General features: G+C 39.3%; 1 protein-coding gene across 3 annotated transcripts; it reads right to left on the bottom strand.

Annotated features, from left to right (window-relative positions):
• Positions 1–654: 654 nt before the first annotated feature.
• LOC128106296 (guanylate-binding protein 1-like) lies at positions 655–22893 on the bottom strand. 3 transcript variants are annotated; one of them, XM_052731704.1, is made up of 15 exons: positions 22745–22893; positions 19648–19856; positions 17719–17846; positions 16272–16381; positions 15848–16047; positions 15252–15494; positions 13700–13980; positions 12152–12364; positions 11637–11739; positions 10035–10228; positions 7734–7827; positions 5678–5871; positions 4535–4637; positions 3318–3508; positions 655–890 (listed from the first exon to the last, which is right to left on the bottom strand). In XM_052731704.1, the coding sequence occupies exons 2-15, from the start codon at positions 19841–19843 to the stop codon at positions 780–782; spliced, it is 2361 nt and encodes a 786-aa protein (XP_052587664.1). In that variant the 5' UTR covers positions 19844–19856; positions 22745–22893; the 3' UTR covers positions 655–779. The 3 variants fall into 3 exon arrangements, with proteins under 3 accessions (XP_052587664.1, XP_052587666.1, XP_052587667.1); XM_052731706.1 differs by lacking the exon at positions 19648–19856; XM_052731707.1 differs by lacking the exons at positions 17719–17846; positions 19648–19856.
• Between the last annotated feature and the right edge of the window lie 292 nt (positions 22894–23185).

Raw genomic sequence — 23185 nt, 5'->3', positions numbered from 1 at the left:
GAAATCTTAATTGACTCATCAACTCAGCCAACTTCATAGAACAGTAGAAGCCCAAGCAGGTTTCAAAGCAGCTACCTAGTGTGGCAGCAGCCTGAGATGGAGCTCCAGGGAGGGCCTACAACCCACTATGAGAGAAGAAGTGAAAGTCAAGCCATCTGGATCCAGCCGGTTAGGGACTCCGGCGCATATCGGGTCCAGACTCTGGCCTCGTGTAGCTCAGCACTGAGCTAGGACCTGCTCAGTGAATTTGTGCCAGATATGTTGGGTGCCATATGTAACATGAGTCTTAAAGGGATTTATAATAAAAAAAAACCCAGAGCCAGTTTTTGGAGTGAAAGCTGAAAGATCAGAGAAACAGAACAGCCAGCCACTAACTTACCCCAGCCTCAAGAGAGTGAGTTCCTGTTTCCTCACACCTTATATACCTTTCTGTGTCCTGTCATATTACTTCCTGGGATTAAAGGAGTGTGTCACCACTGCCTGGTTCTGTTTCTCTCATGTAGCCTAGTGTGGCCTTGAACTCACCTGTGTGATAGGATTAAGGGTGTGTGCCACTACTGCCTGACCTCTATGTGTAATTTAGTGCCTGGCTCTGTCCTCTGATCCCCAGGTAAGCTTTATTGGGGTACACAATATATCACCACACATAGGCTCTTAGGCTTTGCCATCTTTATTATTGTGGATTACATTTAGTTCTGATGTGAGATGGTATGAATCATATCAGTAAGATTCTGACCTGAAGGAGAGAGCATGGGAGGAAGCCGGTATGGTTAGGCTTTTCACATCACGGAACAAGGAGAATTGTTCTTTTTCATCTTGATATTCCTTATTTCTTTCTCATGATTTTTGTTTTGGTTCATGAGTTTTTTATTAAAAATTTCTTTTTGTTCCTGAAAAGAGAAACTGGAAACTAAAATCTGCAGAGAGTGTTATCATCTCAGTAAGAATGTCTGTCATCCAGGAAGCAAGTGACAGGCGTGAAGATGCAGGGGACAGTAGCCCGAATACATTGCTGCTTGGAATATTAATTAAATTATTATAGCTACTACAGAAGTCAATTTGCAGGCTCCTCCAAAATCTTGAGAGACAACTTCTATCAGATCCAGTCATGTTACTTCTGGGTACATGTCCAAAACAATCAAAGTCAACATACTACAGAGAATCCTGTATCCTCATGCTTATTATTCACTGCTCCCAGAAGCTAAACTATACAACCAGACTGGGTGTTCTTTAATAGATGAGAGAATAATGAGTGTTGTCATATATACATAACTGTATCTTTTACAGCTGTAAATGAGAGTTAAATTACAGTATTTTCAGGCAAGTAGGTGGAAATGGCATAAGCCAGGCTAAAAATAGGAATTATGCTTTGTCTCATGTGGAATCCAGAGAGGGGAGAGAAGGATGCATCATTAAAGGGGAAATACTAGGGCAAAAGAGGAGGGGAAGAGAGGTCATTAAAGATTAACATAATGCCTTCAAATCTGGTTATTTGCAACTATGGAAATGCTATAATGAAACCCTTAAGTTGTACTGATACTATATAGTAAATAACCAAAACTAAGATAATTACATATTTTTTTTCAGATAATGGTCAAGCAAGTATCCTTTAAAATTTTTTTTTTTTTTTTTGGTTTTTCGAGACAGGGTTTCTCTGTGTAGCTTTGCGCCTGTCCTGGAACTCACTTGGTAGTCCAGGCTGGCCTCGAACTCACAGAGATCCGCCTGGCTCTGCCTCCCGAGTGCTGGGATTAAAGGCGTGCGCCACCACCGCCCGGCTTAAAATTTTTTAAATGTATCTTTTAGTGTTGTGTCTGTTGTGTGTGTGGGATGTGTGTGAACACTCATGAGTATGGATGTGTGTGTGTGTGTGTGTGTGTGTGTGTGTGTGTGTGTGTGTTTGATAGAGGGAGAGGGAAAAGGAGATGGATGGGGAGAGGAGGAGGAAGAGAAGAGGAGGATGAGGAGAGAGAGAGAGAGAGAGAGAGAGAGAGAGAGAGAGAGAGAGAGAGAGAGAGAGAGAGAGAATATGTGTGGAGATCAGAAGATAGCCATCATGTTGTTTCTCAATTTCCACCTTGTTTGAGACAAGATTCCTCCACTGTTTTTCTGAGCAAGCTGGCCTGTGAGTTTCCAAGGATTCTCCTGTTTATGCTTTCTATCTCCCTGTAAAATGTTGGGAACAGGAATTCATGGTACTACATCCTGCTTACACACAGGTTTTGGGGATTCAAATTCATGTCCTTACATTTGAACAGCAAACACTTTTATGCTCTGAGCCATCTCTCCAGCCCACATTTTTATTTCTTCAGTGTGATTCTTCATAGCTTTAGTAGTTTTTCTACTTTAGCATCTGAAATGTTCTGTCTACATTCCTTAGCATGGTACTGCTATGTTACATTGCTATATTGCTGTTACCCTATATTCAGCCTCTTACTCCATATTTTGAATTTTACCTTTAAAAAAATCTCTTCAAAAGTTTCTAACCATGTGATGTGAATCTCACATATATGTAAATAGGATAACAAATATACATTTAGAAGAGTGATGCATGGTTTCCAGATTAAGGAAAGACACATGATTGGGGAGTTGTATACAGACCTGTAAGATTTTGTTTGCATTACAAAGAGTAAAGTACTGAAGTGTTCTGGGAGTGCATTTGCCCAGAGTGTGACTCAGACTCAAGGCCAGGAGAACAGGAAAGTGCCTACAATCAGTGCTGCTAAGTGGCCATAGGAAGGTGAAACTGCTTTTTAGAATGCTTACAGAGATAAAGACCTATAGAGATGGCAAAAATGAAACCACTGTGGATTGTACTAGGTAAGAGAAACATGCCAGATGTCCACCCAGGAATAGTATCTCCATATACTTTCTATCTTTCAGGAATGGCAATTTCTACAGTAGAAAAAAAGACATCAGTTCCCAGTGTAGTGGTACAAGGCTGTAATGTCAGATTTGGGGTACTGAAGTGGGAAAATCTTAAGTGCTAGTCTAGCCTGAGCTACACAGAGACACCCTATCTAGAACATACAATGAGATAAAAAGATATAGAGTAGTCCTGTGTCCTTAAAGAAGCAATATTTAATGTGGGTAGAGTAGTTTGTGTATGTATTTCAGTTATGTGCTTATATATTTTGAGTGATACAATGATTCAGTAGTCATGAAGCATAATCTTTTTGTAATTAGCCTTTGTCAGAGATACAAAGGTGGAGGTGTCTACACAGAAAATTCCTTTACATAATCACATGTACTAACGATTAATCAATGTCTTTTATTACTCGCCATTGAATGAGGAAAAAAGATGCCCCATGAATTACCTGAAGCTTCTTAGTCAAGATCTCCTCTTGCTTTGCCATTAGCCTCGCTGTATCTGCATCCATCTTCTCAGTCAATTGTTTCACATAATCCTCAAAAGTTTTTTCTTTCTGCCTCATAATCTTCAGATTCATCTCTTCCATTTCCTGGAACATTTGCCTTGTCTCTGAGGACTGAGCTTGTGCAGTTTCCACTGAAAATAAAGAATAAAGCAGAAAAAATATGTAGGATCAGGGTTTAGCTTCTCCCTCCCCCCGCAATGCTCATTTATGTTGATTCTTTATGAGTGGAATTCCTAGGCTCGTTGTTTCTCCTAAAGTGACCATAGCTCCTATGACACATTTTCTTAAGCCAGGTATGACTTTCATGAGTGAAGACACATCTTTGTTCTTTCTGTAGTCTGAAAACATGATGTCACTGAGCCAGGACCAAGGAGAGGGCAGCAGCAATGAAGCAGTTGGGCTTCATTGACAGGGAATCTGGAAGCTCTACACACTCACTCTTCACAGGGACAACCCTGCTCTTGACCAGCCACCATGGACCTTCTGCACTCTGAACCTAGGCTATGTCAGATGACTAAGCATTCAAGGGGCAATTTAACAAAACCCATTGTTTTACACAATTACTGTAAAATAAAGTTTAAAATTTAAAAACAAACATTTCCTTCAATGTGAGCTGAAACATTATTCACTGAACCCCCAGTACTGATACTTAGTTGGATCTAAAGTTCCTTTCTTCACTTTGTATCTAATTTTCTCTGTGTTCACATCATTCCTACCATATTCAACAGTGTGAGTAAACCCTTAAATCAGAACAAGTGTCTACAATCACTGTGTGGATGAGCAAAGAGTCTTAAGCAGACTGCACAATAGCTCTCTATTTAAAATATATCATACTATAAAATTTGTATTTTCTCTAAAGGAAATGTAAATGACTTGATATATAGTATGCACTTAACCATCCTTAAAAGCATTACCAGTAAAAATAAGAGGGAAATCAACAGTTTTAGTAAGGAACATCAAAGAAATCGCCTTAGTAGCAACTCTTGTCTTTTTACACCATCTTCATTTCTGCACTGTTTATAGGCCAGCATTATGAAAACATGTAAAGTTCATGTTCAATGCTATTGATTGCTGTGTGGGAGTTGATCATTGTACTTGAGCCCTGGTAATAGTGTGGGGCAGGGATATATTGATTGTACAAATGCAGAGTCTAATACATTTTAGGAGTATTTCTCTGTTTTTTGCCTCTATCTCCTCAATCTCCTTCTGATGTTTTCTTCTTTTTTCAGAGATTTCTTCCTTGAGAAGTAGTTCTTGCTCCTGAGGAGGAAGAGGATTTAAAGAGGCATAGAATAAAATCATCTCACAGAAATTGTTTCATAATTAGCTAATAACTTTCTCTTTTATTTCTGAAATTAAATCCTCATCAGACTTGAAATTCTCTTTTAAGCTAGCCTCCTATCTCATCTCATCTCATCTCATCTCATCTCATCTCATCTCATCTCATCTCATCTCATCTCATCTTATAGCATATTACTTTCTCTTGAGGCTCCCATGTTTGGAATTATTTCCCAAGCACTTCCTCATAGTCTTTAGAAGAGGCTCATTCATGGCGTCCCTGAAGTATTGCAACACAATTGGGTATAATTATCACTCTCCTTTCCTCCTCCAACTGACCCCTTCTACAGTGTGGATATTCATTTCAAAATGATGGTCTCTTGGGAGGAATTCTCCATGGTGCTGAGAAGCACAAGTATAATTAGATAATGAAATTCTGATGGGATTATTAATAATAAGAAAATAAAATTGAGGAGACTGGGACTGTAGTTGCTCAGAGTGCACTTCTGGGCCAACATACAGAATATTCAGATTTAGAGGAATCTCAGAGAGCAGTTAGGGTAAAACAGTGAGGAGAGCATTTCCTCTATGTATTTCAACAAAGATAGAATCACTATTGATTCCACTAAGCAGAAAACATATTCTAGGTATTTTCCTATGATATATGATGCAGAAATTCCTTATCTCATCAGCAACTATAGTTTTCCTTGTAGAAAAGTTAACCAATTCTGTATCATTTGATGTGGGTACAATATGCAATGCATTGAAGGCTTTTTGTACAGGACTTGTTGACCACTAGCTACTATATAGTGAGGGAGAATAATGCAGGCTCCAGGGAGCACAGTCTAGCAGTGAGAGGCCATTAGCAAATGCAGATTTTCTATGCCACAGACACAAAGGATATAAAACTGCAGTAGAGTGTCTGGCTACAATGGTCCTTCACCTAGATCAACTGCACTAACCTCTAATCAGTGTCTTTTATTCCTGCCATTGGGTGGGAATGTGATAGCACAAAGGAATACCTGAAGCATAAGAGTCATCATCTTCTCTTGCTCTGCTATTTGCTGAGCTCTCTCTCTCTCCATCTTTTCCATCAACTGTCGCACATGTTCCTGGTGATTCTTCTCTTTATTTTCCATCATCTGATCATATTTCCTTTGCATTTCTTCCATTATTTTTGCTGTAGTCTTTGAAGATTCAGCTTGCATATGATCCACTGTGGAAGAAAAGGAAAAAAAAAATGTAGGATTGGTATGATGTCTCCTTCTGCCAACACCTGTTTGGTAGTTTGCTAAACAACACTTGTTTAGTAGTACTAGTTTGGATACATGGAGTTCTGTGGTACCAGCATGGAGAAACCATGATGCCTCTGACATATCTCACCAAGACATGGTTTGGGGAGTGAAGGTCCATCCTTGCTTTTGTTGTTCCAAGGAGATCTATATCTGAGGATATCCACTAGTTACTAATAGGCTTTTAGAGCAATGGTTGAATACAGTCGTCTGTGTGTGTGTGTGTGTGTGTGTGTGTGTGTGTGTGTGTGTGTTTCTACAGCTCTCTCTCTGAATTGTGTGTCTAAAGGTCAATACTTTTCTATCACTAGTTAATTGTACATCAGCCACACACTGAAACTATTGTGATCAGGCACTGATGGCTAAAAAGAACTTCCCATGTAGGATTGGTATGATGTCTCCTTCTGCCAACACCTGTTTGGCAGTTTGCTATTGGATACACAGAGTTCTGTGGAATCAGCACTACCCTTGGAGAGACCATGATGCCTCCGACATAGCTAACCAAGATATGATTTGGGAAGTGAATGCCCATCCTTGCTTTTGTTATTCCAAGGAGACCTATATCTGAGGATATCCTCTAATTACTAACATACTTATAGAGTGATGCTTGAATATGCCGTGTGTGTGTGTGTGTGTGTGTGTGTGTGTGTGTGTGTGTGTGTGTATGGTGTTTCTATGGCTCTCTCTGGATTCTGAGTCTAAATGTCAATACTGTTCTACTACTTGTTAATTGTACATCAGTAACACACTGAAACTATTGTGATCTGACACTGATGGCTAAAAAGAACTTCCCTTTAATTTAAAAAGAATTATTATTTTACTTTCTGCATATGGACGTTTTTGCCTGAATGTTTTTCTGTGCATATGCATGCCTTGTGCCTGTAGAGGCCAGAAGAGAACACGGGATCCCCTAGAACTAGAGTTACAGATAATTATGAGCTGCCATGTGGGTGCTCGAAAGTGAACCAGTCCTCCAGAAGAGCAACCAGTGTTCTTGACTACTGAGCCATCTCTCCAGCCCCGGAGCTTCCCTTTATATATAATTACATATGTTCCATGGCCTATCAGCAGGAATACTCAACAACATCTAAAGAACTGGTTCACTCTTCAGTGCACAAAGGGGAGAATGCACACAGGGTTGAAGAGTCTGAGTATTACACAGATGGAGACAAAAAACTCTCAGAACTTCCCTGACAGCTCTCTCTCCTGTCATGCCTCTTAATTACATAATTTATGACATCTCTAACAAAAAAGATGGATAGTTCAAATAGAGGAGCCAGTGAAGGTTATGCTAAAGTATATAAAACAGTTAAAAATGAAACGACAAACTTAAGATGAAAAAAATGGTTTACACATAATTTCATTTTGCCAATTTATACCTCAGTGATGGTCTAAATGCCACAGCTTGTGGCTCAGTGATGGTATAAATGTCACAATTTCAAATGTAAAGCAGTGGGAGTTGTTAGATACCCCAAGTTCATTATTAGACTTATTCCCTGATTGGATAGTGTTCTAGTAGAAACTCTTGTCCTACGTATTCAATTTTTATTTATTATTATTGGGTGTATGTATGGCTTGTGGGGAGCAGGGGCACCCATGTGCCACTGTCCATGGGTGGAGATCAGAGGACAACTATGTGCAGTCTGTTCTCTCCACCTTTACATAGCTTCTCGTGGTTGAACCCAGGTCCCCAGGCTTTACAGAAAGTGCCTGTTACATGGTAAGTCCTCCTACCAGCCCTGTTCTATGTATTTTTACATTCTATTTATAGTGCAGAAGATAATACTTTTTTCCTTGTATCTCTTCTCCACGTTCTTTATCTCTTCTTGAAGTTTTCTGCTCTCTTCTCGGAACCCCTCTTGGAGTAGCTGTTTCTGCTCCTAAGAGGGAAAAAGAATATTTAATTTTGCACAAAAGGAACAGGATAACAAAAACATACCAAACAATTTTCAAATTAGTGCCTTTGAAATAATTTTGTAATTCCTTAAGACCTTTGGTATTCACTATTAAATTTTGTCTATTTGTCTCCATACCCATCCCTCTCTTGAGTTTTCAGCCTTTATTACAATCCATGGCTTTTTCTTTTCTTTTCTTTTCTTTTTTTTTCTTTTGGTTTTTGGAGACAGGGTTTCTCTGTGTAGTTTTGCTGCCTATCCTGGATCCCGCTCTGTAGACCAGGCTGGCCTCAAACTTACAGAGATCTGCCTGGCTCTGTCTCCCTAGTGCTGGGATTAAAGGCATGTGCCACCACCGCCTGGCCATAGCTTTTTCTTATTTGGTCAAATTTAGTGTACATCTACAGTCCCTGAAAAAGTTTTGATCTGAAATTCTACCCTGGGATTTGTGGATCCACAGAGAATTTACTCATTACACCTAAATCTAGACAACAGTTCCATCAACTGGCAATTATATAGTATAGGTTTTGTTTTTACACACACTTGCCCTTCTGTAATGACAAGTCCCAGGTATCTGGACTCTACCAAATGTGGTCCAACATATTTTAATTGCTCCTTCACTTAATATATACAGACATTTATTTTTATTATTCACTAAAAAATAATGGACTTGAGCACTACCAACATCCATGAGGGTCTTGGAATTATTGCTCGATAACCACTGATAGACAATTTTATCATACAGGAATAACTGAAATTTAAGTCTGTGACTCTCAGAGTAAAGTGAAATGTCTCATCAGAGAATTTTATATAAGCTTTCAAGTTCCATATGCAGAGTAAGAGATAGTAGTTGAGGACCTGAAGAATTGATATGGCTGACAGTACATTTCTGAACTGACATTTAGTCTCAACTTACACTTGGAGGACAGGCTATGAACAGAAAGGTGTTGGAAGACTGATTGTGTGTCAGTTGGTGATGCTTTGAGGGGAGGGGTTTGATGAAGGCATCCCAGTTAGGGCTGAGTGCTCCAAAGTCTCTCATTCTCTGCATATTGCCCATTTGTGGTTCTCTGTGTTGATTCCCACCTACTGTAAGAAGAATCTTCTCTGGTGTGGGATGAGAAAGGCACTGATCTCTAAGTATAGCAGTGTGTCATCAGGAGTCATTTTGTTGATAGGTTTCTTTAGCATAATAGTAGTAGTATGTTTTTCCCTAGGCCTATGACCTATCTATTCTCATGTTCTTGGCCACTTAAGCAGTGTCAGCAGTGGGCCTTAAATCAAATCAAAAATGATTGGTTATTCCCATTGCATGTGGCCACTATTGCACCAGGATATCTGACAAGCAGGTCATTGTTGTAGGTCACAGGACTTGTCGCTGGGTGGTATTGATGATTGCCTTTCTCCTCTGAGTGTGCAGAGTACCTTCTAGTACCATGAATGTTAGTCAGTAGGAATGAAGCTTCTGTTAGGCACTAGCTTGACTTCTCTGTGTTCAATGACATAAGAAAGTATGGTCTCTAGCAATAGGGCCTTACCATTAGGTTCTGGAGAATAACCAGTCGTCTTGACAATAGTCTTTGGTGTTTGGGGGTTTCCATAGGGCCCCTTTTACTAATGTATATTTGATCTCTCTCTCTCTCTCTCTCTCTCTCTCTTTCTCTCTCTCTCTCTAATATGGAAATGAAAATGCTTAAATTGCCGGGCGGTGGTGGCGCATGCCTTTAATCCCAGCACTCGGGAGGCAGAGCCAGGCGGATCTCTGTGAGTTCGAGGCCAGCCTGGTCTCCAAAGCGAGTACCAGGAAAGGCGCAAAGCTACACAGAGAAACCCTGTCTCGAAAAACCAAAAAAAAAAAGAAAATGCTTAAATTGGAGCTGCATTATTCCAAATATTTTTAAGTTTAAATTTTGAATGGATTTTGAAGAATAAAATAAAGCTTGTAAAATACTTGCACAGTGCCTCTTGTCAATAGGTGTTGTTTGTATTGATTCAGGAAAATGGTCTTCACAGGACTTTTTTTATGTGATCTAGTGGCTTTGGACAGCTATCAACGCACAGTGGTGGGCACAATCAGCTTGTAGGGGCTGATACAGGATATTGGCTGGAGAATTCCTTATAACACGTGATTGTCTAGTCCCCTACAGAACGCTTTCTGTTAAAGATTCTGGAGGATAAAAATAACAGAGTACCTGAAGTTTAAGAGCTAGTGTCCGCTCTTGCTCTGCCTTCAGCTGGATTCTGTCATTCTCCATTTTCTGAGTCAGCTGTCTCATGTGCTCCTGATAACTCTTTTCTTTCTGTTCCATCAGCTTCTCATTCTTCTTCTGTGTTTCCTCCATTAGTTTTGCAGCAGCCATTGCAGATTCAGTTTTCTTCCGCTCCACTGAGAAAGAGGGGAAACAATTTTTACGTGGGTCTACAGTGGGAAGGCACCGAGTGCTGGTGCTCTATATGTACTCATAGGTTGAAGTTGTAGTCACAGTGTGATGATATAGCGAGTTGTGATTCTGGTGAGGTAATTGGATTTAGATGATTGTGAGGATGGAGCCTCCATAGGCACTCAGTGCTGTTGTAAGATGATAATAATAATAATAAAAAAGAGTTCAGTCTTCCCACCCTGCAATGATGCAGTGGGAAGACAACCAAGATACTAGAGAGAGCACTCTTGACCATCCCAGAATCCAGACTCTGGTTTCTTGTTCTCCAGAACTGTGAGAAGTACATGTGTTTTCCCTGTAGCACCTGTCTATGGCATTCTGTCCTTGCAGTTCTCCCCAGAGGAGACAGTATTACCTCCTTCTTCCTTCCATGGTTTCTTGTCATTACTATTAATTTTTGGGTGGTTTTTTGCCCTTCTTTGTTCTTTTTCTTTTATTTTTTATTTATTCTATGTGTCTTTTACATGATGTATATTGATCCTCCTCATTTCCTCATCCCTTTGCATCCACCCTCCTCCTCTGCAGCCTCCCTAAGACATAACAAAGTTTAACAGAAAAAGGAGAGAAAAGAAAGAGAAAACAAACAGAGAAAAAGATAAAGAAAAAACAAACAAAAAATTTTAAAGGGAAAAATTAAAAGTCTCATCATGGAAGCTACAGTGTGATGCAGTGAGTCACACAGTAAACCACTTTGTCCACACATCTTTACTTGCAAGAGTCCATTGCAGGGAGTCGTTGGTCTGGTTCGAGGCCTCTGGTTACTGCACTTTCAATGCTTAGTCCTCACTAGGACTCTTTCTGGATATCGTGTTGTTGCCCTGTATTGTGGAGATCCTGCAGCTTTGGTTCTATGGGTCAGGTCCCTACACGTGCTCCAGAAGGTTCACAGATAGGGTGGATACTGGGTGGATCAAGTCATAATAACCCTGGTTCTGGGCCTGTTTTATTTTATTTTATGTGTATGGGTGTTTTGCCTGCATGTATATCTGTATACCATGCATATGATTTGTGCCTGTGGAGCCCAGAAGGGGCCAGTTGTGAACCACTAGGCAGGTATTAGAAATCAAACTGGGGTCCTCTAGAAGAATATCCAGGGTTCTTAACCAGAGAGACATCTCCATAGCCTATTGTGGTCATCACTATTGGATAGAAAGGCTATCCCAAGGCCAATATACTCTTGAGGTAACTCCTACCATAATATCAGCAACCATGTACACCATGGTCAGAAAGAGCTTTGGTGATAGATTCATCTTTCTATTGTTGTTTCAGTTTAAGAGTTACTGTTTTAAGACAGGCAATGGTTAAGCTGTTACAAGATTTTGTTACTGGTTTGTTTTTTGGTTCATTTCTTACCTTCAATCTCCTTTTCTTTTTTGGTCAGACTCTGATCTGTCTGTAAAACTGCATTAGAAACAGCCTCCTTGGATTGTATGTATGTCTGCAGAACCTCTTCAGCCTTAGAGTCCAGAGAATATAAGTTAGTGGGAGGACATCTATCTGTCTCCCTACCACCCTCAAGAGTTGTCCTTTTTATCTAACATTCCTTACCACAGGAATGGGCAAATCATCCAAGGCAACCAAATGGAGCCCCCTACTGGTTAATACTGGGAGAAAGTGATTCCGTACATTTAGACTAAGGCATGTAAATTGGAGATGATAATCTTGTGGCCTTACATGGGCAAATCATTCTGAGACATAAAGCCTTCAGGGAGAAAACAGTTCAGAGAGACATAGATATAAAGATGAAATGGTCAGAATGTAGAGTTAAAGTAATCATCAATCAGATGAATAGGTATCATTTTTCTGAATATTTGGATCAAGAATATATGTCAGCACTGGTAGAGCGTACTGATAAATGTCTTGGTTACCTGTATGCCTTTCTTTGGTTCTCCATAGTACTTTTTCTTTAGTCTTTGTGTATCCTGAACAAAGAGGAAGTAACCTCCTGGCTTAGAATAAGTGCCTTGCCTCACACCTTCTTCAAGAGGTCTGAAGATATCCTGAAGCAATGCCCAGCAACGGTTTGATGATGCTTCCAGATTGCGTTTACAAAAATCATCCCATCTTTCTTCTAGCTGAGACTGCAGTGTGAAAATGGGAGTAAAAAGAACACCAGAGAAGATAGTAGCAAAGGTTAAAATTTCTCCAAGGGCTTCCCAAAAACCTCGTTGTCTCCAGAAACTTGATGACAGCTGAGGAAAACTGTAGCTCTTCTTTGAGTTTGAACCTTCTTATGAATCCTCTCCTTACTAGAAATGATGCTCAGAGGTTTATGCCAAACCTAATTGTAAACTTTGCATTTAAACTGGACTGACCATGACTATGATTGGAATGAAGCATAAGCCCAAGGAGACAACTAAAACCACAAGTTCATCTCTTTTGGTCAAATGAAAGAAAATTGATCTATCCAAGTACAGAATTTGCTTAAAGCACCAATTGTCAATTGTATGTACTTAGACTAAAGACAAGTATCATAAATTTTTTTTCAAATTTGAGTCCAAGCTTTAAAAAAATTATTTCACTTGAGTATTATATCTAAAGAGTTGTCACCATTTTAAGGGTGACTAAGGATAGTTCCCTTCAAAATTAATGGGACACTATGAAAGCAGTGCTAAGAGGAAAATTCATAGCACTAAATGCCCACATAAAGAAGTTGGAGAAATCTCACACTAGTGACTTAACAGCACACCTGAAAGCTGTAGAAGAAAAAGAAGCAAACTCACCCAGGAGGAATAGGTGTCAGGAAATAATCAAATTGAGGGGTGAGATCAATAAAATAGGAACAAAGAGAACAATACAAAGAATCAATGAAACAAAGAGTTGGTTCTTTGAGAAAATCAACAAGATAGACAAGCCCTTATCCAAACTAACCAAAAGGCAGAGAGAGAACATCCAAATTAACAAAATCAGAAATGTAAAAGGAGACATAACAACAGACAATGAGGAAATCCAGAGAATCATTAGGTCATACTTCAAACACCTGTACTCCATAAAATTGGAAAATCTAAAAGAAATGGACAATTTTCTGGATAGGTACCACATACTCAAATTAAATCAAGACCAGATAAACAATTTAAATAGACCTATAATCCCTAAGAAATAGAAACAGTTATTGAAAGCCTCCTGACAAAAAAAGCCCAAGACCAGAAGCTTACAGCACAGAATTCTACAAGAATTTCAAAGAAGAGCCTGTACCAATACTCTTCAAATTGTTCCACACAATAGAAACAGAAGGAACATTGCCAAACTCCTTTTATGAGGCTACAGTTACCCTGATACCCAAACCACACAAAGATACAACAAAGAAAGAGAATTACAAACCAATCTCCCTCCTTCATAATTAATGCTCATTTTATTGTCTGATGTATACTTTACCTTATACAACATTGATCCATATAAACTTAGGAAGAAATTACCCCCAATTCCTTTTGGAATGAATGGTCTTCATCTTTAAAGGCAGTCCTGAGGAAGATTTCTATGGCCTCTTTCTCACAGGTCCTATGCTGATCCAGTAGCTCCTGGAGGGTCTCTGTGGGCAGCTGCACCCTTTGGCTCATCTGCTGGTCATAGTGGGCAGTGGCCTTTTGCACTGCAGCTGCATTCTCTATTGTTGCCAAGGCTAGGACTGCATTCTCCATGCAGGGCAGGTCTCCACTGCAGATGGCTTCAACATAGGTCAGCACTAGACTTTCTAATCCTATAAACAGAGAGCAAATGATGACATCCACTAAGTAGGACTTTCTTCTCTAAGGAAAAGATAAGGCAGGCCTGTGTATATTGAACATGAATATCTCAGTCCTCCAACATGTTTAGAATAAGACTTCTCACAATAGTTCTCAACCTGTGAGTTGAGATTCCTCTGGGGTCTCCTAACACCATTGGAAATAGCAGATAATTACATTATGATTCATAACTTGCAAAATTACAGTTATGAAGTAGCAACAAAATAATTTTATGGTTGAGGGTCACTACAGCATGAGGAACTATATTAAAGGGTAGCAGCATTAGGAAGGTTGAGAACTATAAGTCTTCTATATTACTCCCTTGGAAAGTCTTTAATTAAATATGTGTGGAAAAGCAATGTTTTCCTTATCAAAAATTGTTCCTCCTTGTCTCATTCTAGCTCAGTGTTACTTTATAGAACTATTGAAGGGAGCCAATTGTTTAATGATTCTGCTTTTCATCACAGTAACCATGAGAAATAAGGCTGTATAGTCTAATTTTTTTCACTTAATAGTCTGAATTCCTTTCACTGAATTTTTATTTAAATTTAAATGACTATGCTGTGGGATCCCACAACTGACTCAGTTTCCCAGTTTGAATTTGAAGTCTATTCTGAGTCAATAGAGTCCAAACTTGTTTGCTCCAGGGCTGTGAGAAAGTTCTGATTAGTCCATGGGAAGGAACATACTGTCTAGCTAGACTCAGGCTGCTGATGCCAGCTGGAGGTACATTGAGATAGAAAATGAAACTGCCTGCTCCTTGGCTCAAGGACGGGATAGATAGTGGGTGAATGCCTGTGCTGTGCATTGTTCTACCTCTGTCCTTCAAGACTGTTATAAGCTGTCTCTGAAATAAACTCAGGACTTTCTGGCATTGACTGGCAGTCCTCTTGACTCTTTTCTGTCTTCTTCATTGTCTCTACAATCCACATACCCTCACCCAGCTACCCAGCTGATTGTCACAGGCTCTGACACTATGCATGTATTGGCTAGATACAGAGCAACAGCACATATCTGACTTTGTACAACATTATGGAGACTTAACTCAGTTTAACTTATTTAAACTAGGTTGTCACTATCTCTTCCACTTCAGGATTTCACTAATTAAGATCTGGTAGATCAGTTTAAACTGTCTAGAATTTAACATATATAGTCATAGCCTCTACACTTTTGAAAACTGAAACTTTATGAATGTTTCCATCTCCCTCCATCTTGAAATGAGTGGAAGACTAAGATGGGAACTCACGTGGGCCATTGACAGGGATGCCTCCTGGAAGAGTTTTGGCTTTGCAATGGTTAAAGATGTACAAACAGAATTCTGCTACTTGCTTCAGAAAATCAGACTCGATCTCATTTTCTTGCAGTGTCTCCAGCTGGGAGAGCTTTTTCCACTCAGTGGGTGGGTAGAAGATAAAACACTTCTTCTTTGGAAAGAACTTCCGAATACAGAGTCGGGGCAAGTTGTATTTTTCAGCTTCTTTGCAGGTACCTGGGAAAATAATTTTTCCAAAGGAGGATGAATAGTTAGTGGAAGTGTTAGTTTGTCATTTTAAGAATTTCTTCAAATAAATCTATGTTATAGTTTTTGGTTATGTGCAGCTCTGCCACATAAGTTGTGAAGTAAGTAAAGAGATGAACGCGTTCTGGTAACAGTACTCAGAAAAAGGGGGCAGCCAAAGAAACTGCAAATTAACATAGTTATTATTGGTTCTATTCAGGCAGATGGTAAATAAGAATTACTTCTTAGGAATAGCCAGAAGCATAGAAATGAAGAACTGAATGTGTCACCCAAAAAGGGTATAAATTTCTGGCATTTTCATTGACAAGTATCAATCTCTGTACCTTCTTTGAGCTTCAGCGAATTCTCCAGGTACTCATCTGCTGTGACATGGACTCCATCTACTTCCATCTTCAAGGTCATGTCTCTCAGGCTCCACACAAAGTCAGGGAAGAAGCTCACAAACTCAGCTGAGTCCTCCCCTTCATCCTCCTGGTCAGGAGAGGACCTTGCTCTGATGCGATCTGTCAGCTCTGTCACATAGCTGGGTAGCTAAGGAAAAGTGGTGAATGAACAGGGTCCCCAGTCTTCTTCCTCCCATTGGTCTCATCCATCCCCACACATGGTTTTACCATGCTCTGACTCAGTGTGGACTCATTAGTTGGTGTATGAAATCTCCCCTTATGCTGGGATTATTCTGCCTCCTGTCTGTCAACAATGACTCTGCAGCATTCCAGGCTGGGATGTTCTCCATCACAGAAAGGATACTGCAGCTGGTCCATGGCCTGCTGGTTGATGGCTCCCATGCTGTTGTACACGAAGGTGCTGCTCAGAAGTATAGCCAGGGCAAAGATCCAGCAGTCATTCTGGTTGTCTCCCTGGAAGTCCAGACACACATGGGTCAGGAATATGTCTTGTGTTAGTTTTCAGGTGAGCAGTGACAAAAATATGCTCATTTAATCAGATGTTTCCACAGTGATTAGTAAAACTAATGCTGTCTCAAACACCTATACAAGACAAATCTAAACAAAAGTACTCATGAATTCCATTGAACTTGAATATATTTTACTAAGATTTTTGGTTTATACTTATTCTTTGAAGGTGTTTTTTGATCATTGGCATGTAATCGTTAAATAGACAGTGGATGTTTGTAGATATTCTAAAACTTCAAATACACTAGATTTAAGTATCTCATTCCTAATGAGAAGATTTACTTTCATGTAACTCATACCTGCGGCTATGTTTTTAAAGCTCATTTAATTCTTTCTTCGAGTGCTGGGAATGGAAACCAGGGCTTTCCCCAAGCTTGTCAAGCACAAGGGACTGAGATAGGCCGTTATAGGCCATTCTTTGGCACTCATTATATACCAGAAAAATTATTTAGTTTATTAAATATTAAAAGAAATGCCATAAGGTATGTAGAGTATTGTTTATTTAATTCAGTTGGTGTATCAGAAAGCTAAGGCTAAAAGTGTTGTTCAAATCTTAAATGGTCTTTTAATAAAAAAAAAAAAAAAGAGAACAGAGCAAAACAAAACAAAACAAAACAAAAAAACCCAGAGCCAGATATCAGGGTGAAAGTTAAAAGATCAGAGAAGCAGAACAGCCAGCCACTAGTTCTCACCTCTACAGAATCCTCAGTCTAAAGAGAGTGAGTTCTGTTTCCTCCTTATATACCTTTCTCTGCCCTGCCATATTATTTACTGGGATTAAAGGTGTGTGTGCTTCCCAAGCAAAGGCATGAGATCTCAAGTGCTGGGATTAAAGGTGTGTGCTACCACTGCCTGGCTCTGTTTCCAATCTAGTGGCTGGCTCTGTCCTCTGATCCTCAGGCAAGGTTATCAGGGTACACAATATATCACCACATAAAAGAAGTTTTAAAATAAGGACTGTGATTTATTAACAAGGTATGCATTTAAACACAGTTATGGGCCTTCAAACTCAAATCTGTAATTGAAGTTCTGTGTAGGCTTGGATACATGACACTGAGTTTATCCTTGGTACCTTCATGAGGTGGGGTACCAGGTTTAGGTTACATTCTAAAAGTTGCTGGGATACTGCAGAATGACCATCCTCCTCTTCTGTGAGTTTGTCTATTTATTAGTGGTGGCTAAAGTTAAGTACATGATGATACAGTAAATTCAGGTTCTTATTTAAAAATTAGAGAATATTTAGATATCAAGTCTGAATCTCAAGTTGAATTCTCAATCCTTACTTTCTCAACATCGCCCAGGCCCTCAGTGTCAAGCAGAACAAGCGTGTGGTCTTTCTTGTGGGGATGAGGCACACACCACATCCAGATTCCTTTTGTATGAGCCTGCACTGTGGAGCCCAGAGAGAAGCCTGTGACATGTAGAAGAGAGGACACAGTGACAGAGAGTTAGAAGCAGGCGTTTCAGGAAATTAATGCAAAAATGAGAACAATCCAAGTCAGTAGAGCTAACTGAAACCAAAACTAGTATTGATCTTGCAACCAGAGAAATAGTAAAAATCGTAATACCAAATACGTGAAAATAAATATTTCACAGTTATCATTAAAAATAGTATTCAGCAAATTACAAGAATTTCTTAATGCAAATGTATGAAATGCCATATATAAAAATCCATGCCAATATTATACTCAATGGTAAAAGCTGAAGAATTTTTCCTTTAAGATCATAGAAGAGAAAAGTGTACCCAATTTGGACACTGGTGTTCAATACAGCACTTGAAGTGTTATCCAAAATAATTAGGAAAAACAAAAACAAAATGAAAATAGCTGGCACCCAAGTTGGACAGGAAGAATAAGATTTATCTTTATCATAGATGGTATAATCTTATATGTTAAAACCTTTAAATATCCCACAGAACAATGTTAGATGTAATCAATTAATCCAGCATAGCTACAGCACACAGAATTATTTCTGTGATTTCTATAATTTGTTTATTTTCTACACACCAATAACGAATAATCAAAATAATAATGTACAGGAAACTAAGAAATTAACCCCACTTATAACGCCATCTAAAGAGTGAACTGCTTGGGAATACACTTCATCTATAAGGTGACAAATCTACACAGGGAAATATAAAAATTATTAGAAAATATTTCAGAAGACACAAACAATTACATGTTCCATGTTTGAGGTCTGGAAGAAACAATATTCTTAAAATATCATTGCTACACGAAGTGATAAATGTCCATTCTTTTTGTGAGGAAGACCTTGCTTGGTTATCAAAGCTGTGCTTGAACTAGGGGATTCCAATGATATTCCAACCTCAGCTTCCCGAGTGCTGGGATTTCTGCCTTGCATCACAGCCCTTACTGCCCTCATATTTTGTTTTAAGGGTTAAGTACATAGGAACAGGTTATAGAACAGTGGTGAAAAATGGGGGGGATGGATGATTATTGTATGATGGGTACTTAGTTTTTGTTGGAAAAAATATAATAAATATATAAGTGAATTAATATGATGAGTGTACAATGATGTGAATTTGTTTAATGACATAGAACTGCAGTTGAAATGGTTAGAAGAGTTAATTTTATGCTATGTTTATTCATGACAATAAGACTTTCCAATTCAATTTGAAATATTTTGAAACCTGAAAGGTCAGAGGAAACTCACTGTTACCTCATGACCTTATTAATTACAAAATCATCGTCATCATTATTGTGTGTGTGTGTGTGTGTGTGTGTGTGTGTGTGTTTGTATATGCATGATGTGTGTTAGGGTGTGTGTGTGTCACAGCATGTGTGTAGAGGTCAGAGGACAGCTCTGTAGATTTGACTGTCTCTTTCTACCTTCTCGGTATTGGGTCCAGGTTGCCTTGTGCAGCAAGGGCCTTTACCTACTGATTCTTTTTCTTGGCCCAGCCTTTACTTTTAATGACTGTCTTACAGACTATTATGTAATTGAATTATTCTTCTTATGCTTTCTCCCTTTCTAGGATAGGAATAATTTCTGATTTTAAAATGGAACTGAAGATAATAAAGAGTGTTATGGAGCTGACTGACTTCCTGAAACAGAGTGAAGATAAAAAGCCCAACTCTGAGTAGATTAGATTTCAGAATCTATCTCCTTCTCTAACATTGTTCCTCCTCACAACCCAAGTTCAAAGTGTGACCAAACAGAGGGCTCAGCAAAGCACTGTTGGTGGCACTCACCTGTGTTCTTCCCAGCCAGCTTGTTCATCAGGTAGGATTTGCCTGTGCGGTAGAGGCCCACTATGGCCACCACCACCACTGGCTGTGTGATGGCCGACAGGATCTCCAGGGCCTTCTGATTAGGCCTCAGTTGTCCTTTCACATTCTCAATGAGACACAGGGGCTCTGGCATGTGGACCTTTAGAGCCGTGTTCATTGAGGTTCTTTGTCTTTGAGGGAAGAGGTGGAATAAATTAGAAATCCCTTCTCTTCTCAGAGGTGGAGTCATACAACCCTCCAGCACAAACTGAAGGTTTATTGTATTGTTGGAGTGGTAAAGCAAAAAGCTGCATAATTTTAGAAGGTTATGAAAATATTATCCAAGAAATTGAATAAGAATGATAGTACTAATGAATTTTCAAAATTCAACTACAAGCAACTTAAATCTTCCCTTTAAATTATCATGGGAGATATTCCTTTTGGATTCTAATTTTAAATTTCATGCTAAATATTGAATAGGGAAGATAATTTGCTAAAAACATTTTAAAATAATTTTATTTTTAAATTTTTGATATTATAATTGAAATGCATTTTCCTTTCCTTGTCCCCCCTCAAAATCATCCCATATAACCACCCCCACTGTCCTTCAAATTTATGGCCTCTTTTTCCACTAGTTATTACATGCATATATGTATATGTACATGTATATATATAAATGTTCCTAAATATAATCTGCTCAGTCTATATAATGCTACCTGTATGGCTGTTTATAGAGCTGAAAGAAAATAATCTTTTTAAAGCATAGGCTTTCTTGGGGCTGGTTTGTTGGCTCAGATAGTAAAGGTGCTCAGTGTCCAGCAAGACAACCTGAGCTCAATCCCCAGGATCTATATGTTGGCTGGAGAGCACTGACTCTCACAAGTTGTCCTCTGGTTTCTAAACATGTTACATGACATGTTCACATCCTGTACACAAAGGCATATAAAGTAAATAGATAAATGAAAGAATTAAAAACTCCTTAAAAATAGGATTTCTCTAAATTTAGCATTAGGGGAATTTATTTTTATTTAGACTACATGCAAGAAATTCAATATGGATTTATTAACTCATTAATTCTTTCAATGAGTAAAAATGCTCATGAATAAATTCTCCATTTTCTTCACGTTTATACCTGAATAATAATCTGCTCAGGTGTTTAGTATTTGCCCCTCCCTCTGGCTCTTAGGAACATTTTGGTGGATTGAGCATGTGTGGGACCCCTTCTGCTGCTGCTCCAGGGATGAAGTCAGCACAACTGACTTGTGCATATTTATAAGCAACAGGACATCCTGGACTAGGAACTCTTCCAAGGACATGGCAGGTGTGAAGGAGGGTCCCAGAAAGAAGAATACACCTCAGTTAACCCTCTACAAGCCTTACTCACTGGTGGGAACTTCAGTGACAGTGGAGAGCTGGAATGTTGAAGCCCAGAGACAAATTATCTTTGCTACCTCAGACTCAAGATTTATTTATTGTCCACTTCTGTGTTTGACCTAACACCCTCCTATCAGGTACGCTCTTTTTTGGAATGTACAAACAGAGCCCTGTCTTCCACCACCCGAAGGGTGAGAATGTTGTTGGAGAGTATCTGAGGCCTGTTTCCTCACTGTGCTCTCAATTGCCTACCTGATGTTTCCAGCAGTATGTTTGAAAGTGTCTTCAGCTATGACATCTTTGTTCTGTTATAAAACTTTATGAAACTGTTACCCTGTTGGAACCTGGTATTTGGGGTAATACATATCTGTATCCTTGCAAATTATTAAAATTCACTGGTAGCAACTCACATCTTCCTTTTAGTTTATCATGGAAGAATTTCCTTTTGGATTCCAATTTTAAAATTTATACTAGATATTGAATGGGAATATTCAATATAACAACATTTACTTCCAAAACAACAAATTATCCCTGTATTTATTAGAGGTAAGAGCTGTGTGTTTTTTCTTTTGTTTTGCTTTTTTTTTGTTTTTTGTTTTGTTTTGTTTTGTTTTGGTCAGTTAAGATGTTATCTGCCAGAGCAGTGCTCTGAAGCCTCATTAGTTATGCAGTAAAGTAACTCAAGTGAGGAGGGGTCTGGGTGCAGCATTTTAAATGCCACAGGAAACTCAAAACAATGGTGACAAGAAAACTGAAAATCAGGGAGCAGATCAAGAGCAATAAGTTGTTCAAAGACAATGTCTGTTTCCTGTGGCCCATTTTTAGGTTTCCTGATTATTTTTCCTCTTTAGTAGAAGAAAGAAAAGAGAACTGGGGAGGAGAGAGAAGTAAAGAATGCAGAGGTAAGAGTTAACAATGGAGAGAGAGAGAACTGATGAATGGAGCTGGTGCCTGGCCAGGAACTCAAGGGAGGGGCTTCTTTCAGGGAGAACTTTCTGAAGGTCTGAGTAGTCAAGGTAAGCCTGGACTCCTTCCCTAGTCCTGTACTGCACAGGCTTCTTTGGAGGAAGTCTTTTGGTGAAACACAAGTCTGAATCCTATGGGTGAGAGGCAAGGAGTGGGCTCTAGGAATGAGAGAGTCTGCCCAGTGAAAGTGGAAATCCTCTTAGAAGCCAAGTTCAGGTGTGTGGTAGAAATCATGTTAACCTGGTCTCCATCTTTCCCTCTGGGTTACAAAGTTTTCCTTGTGCTTCCACAGTGTCAGTGGCTGTTTGCATCATTTATTGTTTTATATTATTTAGTTTTTTTCATCTCTGCTCTTCATGGAGGCAATGCATGGACAGACTTTTCAGTTGCTTAGCTATAGTAGGAGCAGGATAAAGCAAGTACTGTCAATGTCCATAGTCATTTAATTGTGTTCCCACTCAATAGAGACAATGTGAACATAGAGAAGAGCACTCATAGTTTCAGTATTTCCAGCTGAATTCAAGCCCAATACTGGAATGTAGGGAATGTCAACCCTAATTGCACCCCTGCTGATATCACCTGACCCTGTACCCCAGTGAATACTCAGCTGCTGCCCATTTTGATTCTGGTATTGTCTAAGTGACCTGTATGAAACCTTTTCATTCCCTTCCTGATATTATAGACCCCATTTCCCTGAGCAGAACTCTACAGAGCTGGGAAGAGAAGTGAGCCTCCTTACCTGCTCTTGCTGTTTATGGTGGATGGACTGACTTCCTCCCTGGTCTCTTGTTTCCTTCTCCAAGGCTGTGAGATTTTTTTCTGAGTGTGGTTGATCGAATGTACAGCAACAGTCTTAATGGATACGAGGAATATGAAAATGAAAGTGCTTGCTTCGTAGTAGTGAATCAACAATTGTGAAAGTAGTGTCTGGAGCTGAGCTAGTGGGAGGGTTCGTCAGGACTTCTCAGCCAGAGCTGGCAAACATTTACTTGGAAGAGACCTTTGTAACCACTTGCTGTTTTGACCACTGTATGTTAGATATGGATGTCTTCCATATAGGCAGTGCCTCTGAAGGATGGTGGCCTGTGTGATCATCTGAGATGAGGAGGCAGGATATTATTTTTTAAATGTAGTTGCCTGAAATAAATCATGTGGCTGATTCTTCTTTCAGAACTAGTTA

The sequence above is a fragment of the Peromyscus californicus genome, unplaced genomic scaffold (assembly GCF_007827085.1).
Source record: "Peromyscus californicus insignis strain IS unplaced genomic scaffold, ASM782708v3 Scaffold_9__1_contigs__length_137607984, whole genome shotgun sequence".
Lineage (NCBI taxonomy): Eukaryota > Metazoa > Chordata > Mammalia > Rodentia > Cricetidae > Peromyscus > Peromyscus californicus.
Note: the sequence above shows the minus strand (reverse complement) of the source record. Positions and strands in the feature narration are given on the sequence as shown.

What these genes read in the sequence shown, in the direction of transcription:
- LOC128106296 (XM_052731704.1), bottom strand. Translation starts at nt 19,843, where the DNA reads ATGAACACGGCTCTAAAGGTCCACATGCCAGAGCCCCTGTGTCTCATT. An exon ending in TGATGACTCTTATGCTTCAG is followed by an intron (nt 4,638 to 5,677) that starts GTATTCCTTTGT and finishes CTTCCTCCTCAG; the next exon opens with GAGCAAGAACTACTTCTCAA. An exon ending in CAGAGAAATACTCCTAAAAT is followed by an intron (nt 3,509 to 4,534) that starts GTATTAGACTCT and finishes CTTTATTTTCAG; the next exon opens with TGGAAACTGCACAAGCTCAG.